This window comes from Octopus bimaculoides, chromosome 2 (assembly GCF_001194135.2).
Source record: "Octopus bimaculoides isolate UCB-OBI-ISO-001 chromosome 2, ASM119413v2, whole genome shotgun sequence".
Taxonomy (NCBI): domain Eukaryota; kingdom Metazoa; phylum Mollusca; class Cephalopoda; order Octopoda; family Octopodidae; genus Octopus; species Octopus bimaculoides.
In genome coordinates this window covers 135,594,991-135,603,911 of record NC_068982.1, presented here as the reverse complement: position 1 = coordinate 135,603,911, position 8,921 = coordinate 135,594,991, and the positions used below count along the sequence as shown (strand labels likewise).

General features: G+C 33.5%; 1 protein-coding gene across 1 annotated transcript in view; it reads left to right on the top strand.

Moving 5' to 3' along the window:
• The window catches only part of LOC128247078 (kelch domain-containing protein 8A-like), a 131,561-nt gene that overhangs the window by 91,230 nt on the left and 31,410 nt on the right, over window positions 1-8,921 (top strand). Inside the window, exon 4 of the mRNA XM_052965887.1 lies at window positions 6,245-6,428. Within this exon, the coding sequence (XP_052821847.1) occupies window positions 6,245-6,428 (184 nt within the window). The remainder of the gene's footprint in view (window positions 1-6,244; window positions 6,429-8,921) is intronic.

The following is an 8,921-nucleotide window of genomic DNA, read 5'->3' as shown; positions in this document are numbered from 1 at the left end:
TCTCTCTCTCTCTCTCTCTCTCTCTCTCTCTCTCTCTCTCTCTCTTATATACTTTTATTCTTACACTTATCATTTCCTTCATCTTCCTCCTTTTGCTGATATTACTCTGTTTATTCTCTATTTTTATTTCATTTACATCACGTTAATATTCTTATTTACATTGAAGCAAGAACTGCGTTTTGCTAAGTGATTCTATAATAGCACCAACTATAAATGTCCTTTGAGTTATCACTGGGATTTTCAAGCTGAAACAGTATGTAATCGGCGCTATCTTGGAGATGCAATTTTTAAACTGTTTATTTATTTATTTATTTATTTACTTGCAAAATGTTCTGACTTTTTAATTGTTCTCAAGATATTTCGTAATATATATTAAAACAGATATACATTTTATGGCTTGCTGGTAGCACATGCTTAAATTTCCTTTCGGTTTCGCCGGAAATATATCGCCCCCACTACCAACACCACTTATCACACACATAAATTGATTTCAACTTTTCGCACAAGGCCAGCAAGTTCGGGGCGAGGCGATAAGTCTATTACATCAACCTCGGTGTTCAACTGGTAACTTATTTTATAGATCCTAGAAGGCCGAAAGGCAAAGTATCGACTTCGGCAGAATTTGAACTAGGACTGAAACGAAGGATGAAATGCCGCTAAGCAATTTGCACGACGCGTTAACGATTCTAGCAGCGGCTTAAAGTCTTAAACCAGGTCCATAAATTAAATTTTATCAACGAAACGTTTTATGTGTTGTATTGTTCACCTTATCAGTCTATAGAGATTGTTTAATAGAAAAATAAAGATTATACTACCGGATTCGTTTATCCACTTCTGCTACTTAATATCAATCAGTACATGTACATTTCTGGGATCTTTATATCCTCAAAGTATTATTGACCTTAGAGAAATCATTTTAATTTTGGCACAAAACCAGCATTATTGAGGCGGAGCGAGGAAATTGATTGTACTGTACTCAGAATTTGTCTATTACTTATTTTATCGATCTCTGAAAGGACGGCAGGTAAAGTCGACGTCTGCACAGTTCTATGCTCAGAACGAAATGCCGTTAAATATTTTGACCGGCGGGCTAATATTTCTGCCAACTCATGCTTTATCCGTTAAGAGTAATAATAGTTTCAAATTCTGACAAAAAGCCAGCATTTTCGGTGGGCGGGTAAGTCGATTAGATCGACCCCATTGCACAGCTGGTACTTATTTTATCAACCTTGGAATAATGGAAGGCAAAGTTTGCGTCGGTGGAAATTGAACTGAGTACTTAAAGATAGACAAATGCCGCTAAACATTTGTCCAACGTTCTTGCGATCCTAGCAGTTATCCGTCGTATGTGAAATATAATCACACACAAAATTCATTTATACATTCATACTCAATCATTTACGGACTTATCCTTATATAGGAATGTTGCAACACAAAGATTTACTCACATACAAATCTTAGAGGTGAAAAACGAAATTCATAAGTAGGTGGTGGCTACTAACGATAAGTGCCAAATATCTGTCAATCAGCTTGATATAGCACTCCAGCAAACAGATTTCCCTGTACAACACCGCCTACCTCAATTTTCACGTGTATCCTTTCAAATTATATCTCAACTAAAATGTCCTACACAGGCTTTCCATCTCTTGCACGACACAATAATATCGAAACTATTCAAACACTATTTTATACACTTATTGTAAATAATCATTCTTATTTTTCCACTTTCCTGTTTTGTCATTCATTCTGATCAAATCGCACACTGCTGTAGACTCTGTACTTCCTATCTACAGTATAATCCAAATCTTTATCGCATCACGAAAAATAACTATACATCTATTATTGAACAATATTTCTTTTATTTTTTCCGACCACTTAATATATGTTCTTTAAGTATTTACATGTCATATGTCAGAATATATTTGCTAAATATCGAAAATTCTGTCAATATTACGTGAATTTAATGTCAACCGCTATGATGAATGTTATAGGCTTCATTTACAGCACATTAAACAATTGGAATTACGTATCTTTTCTACCAATTCTTATTTCCTTTATAATTAAAGTGCTAAAGATGGTAGGTTCAGTGTATTGTTGTTTTAAATATTTTGCGCCAGTTGCTAAACGCACAGAAGAATTTAACTCTACATCCCAAAATAATCTTTCATTTGTTTCTCTTTCTCTCATCATCCCTACTTTTACTCCATCCTATACCTCACAGTAAATCTTTGCTCAAACTTTCCCCCATAAATCTGTTGTCCTTTAGTACTTCCTATCGTCATACATCTTCCCTGTCGTCATCAACTTTAATGCGCTCGATTGTTTGTTTGGCTCAAAAAGAGGAACTGGTTTTCATATTTTCATTGAATCAGAAAAAAGAAAATTTCTCCCTCTACACTCTGAGTTTTATTGAATAAATATCACCTTCTTATTTCTATCTACAAATTTACAAAATGAATTTAATTAAGTCTCAAATTAGCCATGTGATAAATTAATAAATCTACATTGCTGAAAACAATATTTGCCTCAAGTGGCCACGGAAATTCAAGCAGACCCTACACCCAACATAAATCCTAACGAAGGATTTATATCAGACATAAAGCGACATAAACAGACTGTCTTCCACTTTCAATTCCTTTTAACAGTGTACGCGCATATCATCATAAAATTGTTTACAGCAGTAAAGGTCCGTATCTTCGTTGGTGACGTGTATGTCTGGTACTTAATTCAGCAGCATCATAAAGCAGTCGAGATTTTAACTTGAAAAATACTAGATGAGATGTAGATAATTTAAATAATTTAGTTTGTCACACTTAATCGTTTCCCAAACTGTTTTTTTTTCCCTCTAAAAACAAAACTATTTCAAACAGTTTCACTTTAATTAGTTATTTTAAATTCAATAGTATCTTTCTTCTTTTTATGGCGACGAAGTCTAAAAGAGCTTTATACTCATAGAATCAAATAAGAGGATTCTAATGAAAATACATCTCAAAGAAACCACATTTAAAATCAATTTACTAATTCCTGTTACATAAGGAATAATTCATCAGTTTTGGAATGAGTTTACAGTCAAGAAACAAACATGATAAACACTCTTCGTTCATTCAGTTTAGTCGAACATATTCACGCTTCTGTATTCACTACATATGAGTATGTATATATGTACGTATATATGTATACATGTATGTATATATGTATATGAATTTATGTATGTATGTATGTATGTATGTATGTATGCATGTATGTATATATGTATATATGCATATATATATGTGTGTGTGTGTGTGTGTGTGTGTGTGTGTGTATACACATACATACATGCATGTACGTATGCATATATATATATATATAGCCTTACACGTATAGTCTTCTTGTTAAGTGATTAACTACCAACTTACCTAGAGTTAGTATGTAACCCTATCAACCAGAAACCTTATCCCCTACCTCCCTCTCCTTCCCCCTCTCTTTTAAAAAATCGAACTACTACCACGCCTATTTTTTCTCTTTTTCTCCTGCTCCTATCATTCGCCCCTTTTATTTTTCTTTGATTTTGTTTAAATATATTTATTTATTTATTCATTTTACAGTAGACATAGTAAATAACCACAGCCTAAATTCACAAAGAACTTCCCCTAGCTAGATTTAATGTTACCAATTTTTTCTCCTGAATCTAGCCCCTCTCCATTTCTTTATTTTTACGCTTTTTCATTTTCTCAACAACTTTAAACATTTACTGACTACCATATATTATTTTTTCGCACTTATGCTTTCCTCTTTGTTCTCTCTGTCTGCGCTTTCCACGCATTTTCGATCAAACCTCATGCGAGTTAACATGGGATCCCTTGACAAAATGTAACCTTCATCTAACTGAGGAATCTTCAGCCTGATAAGCAGCTAGTGGAGTACCCCTTGTTGAGTAATTACTACTTTGGAAGTTCTGCTTGCTAGGAAACACATATAGCCTACATTTTACCAACTCCATTCCCTAAACAGGGATTTTTATTCGCATACAAAGCAACACCAATAGCTAACTGTGAACTATAAAATAACTCTTTTCAGCTTATCGAACTTCGATATGAGGAAAAAATTACAACCTTCTACGTCAATAAGCAACACTTGTTCCTGAAAGTTGCTTTTTTATACCATCTTCGGACTGCTCGATGCTTACTGACTTCCTTTACCTGGATCCTTTGTAAAGTCTTATTTAATTACGTCTCTATACATTTTAAGTTCATTTCCTGAGAAAACAATATTGTTTTTCATCCTTTGCATCGAGAGTCGATATGATAAGTACCTGCTAGTTCCCGGGCGGCACTAATTTACTGTATCCTCATACACCCTTTCAAATATGTTCTGTTGCTTTTATGTTAGTATAAGAGAGTTTATGTTAGTTTATGTTAGTATAAGAGAGTCTTGATATAATCGTAGTGATGATCATATATATTCCTTTAAGATTAGTTTTGTAAATAATTGTTTTTCATTATTTCTGTAACGATAAAAGACTACCGGTAATGTACCGGTAATGTACCGGTCAACTACAATAGGGCTATACATTACTATTGTAATTAAACTTAACGAATCCAGTTTCTATTCTTCTATAGAATATATGTGCAGCAGCATGAATTTATGTGAAACGAAGAGACAAAGACATGGATAAAAATTTGACTAATATGTGTAGATGAACTGTTGGCTTGAAATGCATCATTCGTTCATTACTCTGAAAGAAATATCAAGCTCAGAACAAAAGATAAAATCACTTCTATACCTTCGTCCTCTGAAACAAATTTCTTTATCTTTCACACGACGAAATATAATTTACCTTCACTTCTGATTTAGAAAGAAGAACATGACGTTTAGGGAAGCGAAAAAGGGATTTGTATCGTGTTCATACTTTTCTAATACATATTGATGGTGTAAGTGCCACTATATGTTCCCGGTAATTCGGATGTAATTCAGCTCATGACCATAAGGTAATGGATTTGATTCTTGGACCAGACTGCGTATTTTGTCCTTGAGCAAGGTACTTCATTTCATATTGCAGATGAAAAACAACAATAAGCACTTGTTCGACAGAATTCACCACACATAAAAACTATTGATGTCAAGAAACGCTATGACATAGTTTAAGATTTCTATCAATAACTCAGGAAACAGACCATATCCTGCCCGTCATGTTTCTAAAACACTGGTTTAATTTATTTATAAGAACAGAGCTAATTCATATTGTATTCTAGTTTATCTATTTATTGTGAATGAAATTTCAAGACATTCTATAGAAGCATCTACATCACGATTGTATTTACAATATCTAATTAAACAGCCAGAGCAGTACCAATTAATCTTATAATTTATCATTGAGTTAAATCCAACAACGAAGTTAGTACGTACCAAAGGGGTAGCCTCTTATTTGTTTCCCCAGACTGCTAAAGATAGCAGCCAAACAACCCTCAAATGCAGCCTTGCTGTCTTAAAGTCGAAAGAAAATATTAGACAGTGATTATAGATATGAAAAATGCAAGACGGTTGGTCACCGCTGGAGCTCCTTTGATTATCGGCTTGTTTCGATCAAGAATTTCCTGGTACTAACCAGCAAAACAAGGCGATACAAATAAATGAAAGATCTTTACAAAAAGGTTATAAGAAAGTGCCATATACGATAATGATTTCTCTGGCAGACAAGGGTTTAACTCAAGTCGATTGTGTCTCCACTATATTTATCACAAAACTCACTTTTCCAAAACTAACTTGTGAGAAGTTGTTTGTATCTCTAGCATAGAGCATTGTATTGAGCTATTTCCATTTCCTTGGTGAATTTTACATTCAGCGTTACAATATTATTAAACAGTTCTAGGATCGATTAAATTGATTATTCCTCCTAACGAATTCATGCGTTTTTTTGTTTTTTTTACTTTTTGTGGGGATGAAAGTAATAACGTTTAGTTATTCATGAATACAAATGTGCTTCATTTACAAACTAAATGTAAGTGCTTAAGAAAAGGGGAAAACACGAACGAACATTTCTTCTTGTCGTTTATCGTTTTAAACTATATATTACGCTTACTATTGTTATGCATGAAATTTGGCACATATGCCGTTACTGCTTCCTTAAGCTCATTAGAAATCCATATGAATTTCTTCCAAACTGATTCCAAACCAAAGCGTCTAAATAACTGTAAAACTGTTGAAAGTCTCCTGTATTAACACACAAATATATTTAAACAGAAATCTACTAATATATATGCAGGTGGAGAAAAAACTGGTGGTTGCCCGACGGATTGTTTTGAAATCTATAATACACAAACTGGTGTATGGAAAGAAGGAAGTCGATTGCCGTCACCTCGTGTTTGGATTTCCTGTACATTGTTATCAGAAAAATCACTTTTTGCAGCAGGAGGAACATTAAAAGGAAAAGGTCGGAATAACTTCTGGTATGTAAAATGGTTTCACATTTTAATTTTATACAATTCGAGAGCATTGTTGTTAATTTCAGTCTGTATTTCTCCAGGTCTAGCAAATTCAAAACTTCGTCAGTTGAAATCAGTTTTATTTGTCTAAAATCCCTTTATCTTAAATTTTTCTAATATTACACTTTCACTTCTTACTGGTCTCAACTTCGAAATACCAATACCATAGTCACCATGACTTTTCTTCTTCCAATTTGCCCATGAATAAAATTCATTCTTCAAATGCTTTTTTCCATATTATCGAGTTTCATGCGTGTGGCTGGTCAATTCGATAAGGTTTCAGAAATTGCGCCAAGGGGTTGGAGATTGTCATGTTCTCATGCAATATAATTGTGTTATTTACCTGATCGCTTACCTTTCAAAGACTGCATTCGCTCAGATGCTGTATATACGATAGTATAGCATATTTAGCCTCTGCGGCAGCAACACTTTCAGAACCATGAATATTTGGTTAGAATACAGTAATCAATTCTATTAATCTCTTGTATACCTGGAGAAAAAACAGAGATGATAGTCCCATGAATCACTATAGGAACAATAGATCTCTAATACTGCTCCTACAGTCTAATAGGTTAAAATATTTCCTACTTTCAAACATTAATTACTTCTCCTCATTGAATATCCTGCATTACCAGGATGTCATCAATTGCATTTCTCTTTTGCGACAGTCAGAAAAGTTTCCGATCTAAATCATTCTTAATTGTTATATCAATGATAAAAGGTTACGTAATAATAATAACATTGTTTTGAGTTTGACAAATCAAAAAGGCGTTATTTCTTAGTTTGAAGTGGATTTTGTCGGATTCAATTCTTTGCTAAAGTCATTAGCAACTAAAGTGAAGAGGAAATGTTTCATGAGATAATGGAAACCAGATTTTGGACATGTCCTTCAATGAATGATATAAGTGGAATGAGATGACTTTCAAGTAGGAAGCAAAGCTGTACTATAAATTCTGTTCTCCTAAACTTTATATCTTTCTCGATGGTATTTTCGATTTATGATGAAATCGATTGATTACATCGGTTACAGAGATTTTGGGTAATGGAATGGTGCTATTGCTTAAAACGATATCAACTTATTACTGGTATTTATTCTATTGACCTTTGAGTGTTAGAAAGTAAATTATAAATCGTTGACATAGGAATTAAAAATTGTATCTTAATATATTTAATTTGTACCGTTCATTACGTTAATGACCTTTATTAGTCTAATTGATAAAACTAGAAATTGAAAACTATAGATTATATTATGTAGGTACATATGTATATGTGTGTGTATTTGTGAGTGTGCGTGCTTGTGTGTATGTATGAATGAATGTATGTATGTATGTATGTGTGTATGTATGTATGTACGTACATGTAGATATATATGTGTATATTATGGCAGCGTACTGGGGAAAATGAACATGGATAGAAGATTAAAAACAAATGATGAAATTCAGCTAATTAATATACCTAAATGAAAAACTTCAATTCCTGTAAGTAGCATATTTGTGATGAATAAGAATTGATTACATCGGTTCTAAGTTATATTTCGTAGTGAAAGATGTTGCTTAATAAGGCATATGTATTACTGTTAGTATTTTGTTACTGGATTGGTGAAACATGAACTCTAACTCGTCGGGATTTGGAAACAAAAATAAGCAGCGAAAACCATTCTGTTTTGTTTTGATATATTTAATATGGAACTCTGCTGTTTTGAAACTGAATGCGTGTCTGCTCTTGTTTGAACACATTTTCTTAAAGGTAACTCCACAAAGCCTTTAAACTTCATACGTGTGCACATGCGTATGTGGAGAGGTTGCAGGTTTCCCGTGCACGAATTTGCTGTACAAATACTATTTTATCACTAGTCAGTTAAGGTGAATATTGGAATGAATAATATCTATCTAGTTAAACTATCAGTCTCTTTCTAAGGGGCTTATCTTGCATATCCTACACTCTACTTCTTTTTACATTTTTGCTTCTGTGAAAAGAAATATTTCTCTGCTTTTAAATACAGATCCAGAATTTCCAGTCAAGAAGTTACAATTATATCCTGATGATTTTTATCTCATAAAACATTGATAAAGATTTAGAATAATTCAGTTAACCTTTGTAAAATATTTGCTACTAGAACAATAATTAGTAAGTAGTCGTTTAGGAGTTTGTATATTTGTATTCGAAAAATTCCAAATGTGTAAGTACGACTGACCTTCGTATATCAAGCACAATTTAGAAACAAGTTTTAAAAGATAAGTTAAAAGAGCTGTTTAGTACATGTGTGTGTGTGTGTGTGTGTGTGGCTAGAGCGGCAAACTTACGACCGTCATGTTGTGAGTTCGAATCCCGGACCGGGCTGCGTGTTGTGTTCTTGAGCAAGACACTTTATTTCACGCTGCTCCAGTTCACTCAGCTGTAGAAATGAGTTGCGACGTCACAGGTGCCAAGCTGTATCGGCCCCTTTGCCCTTCCCTT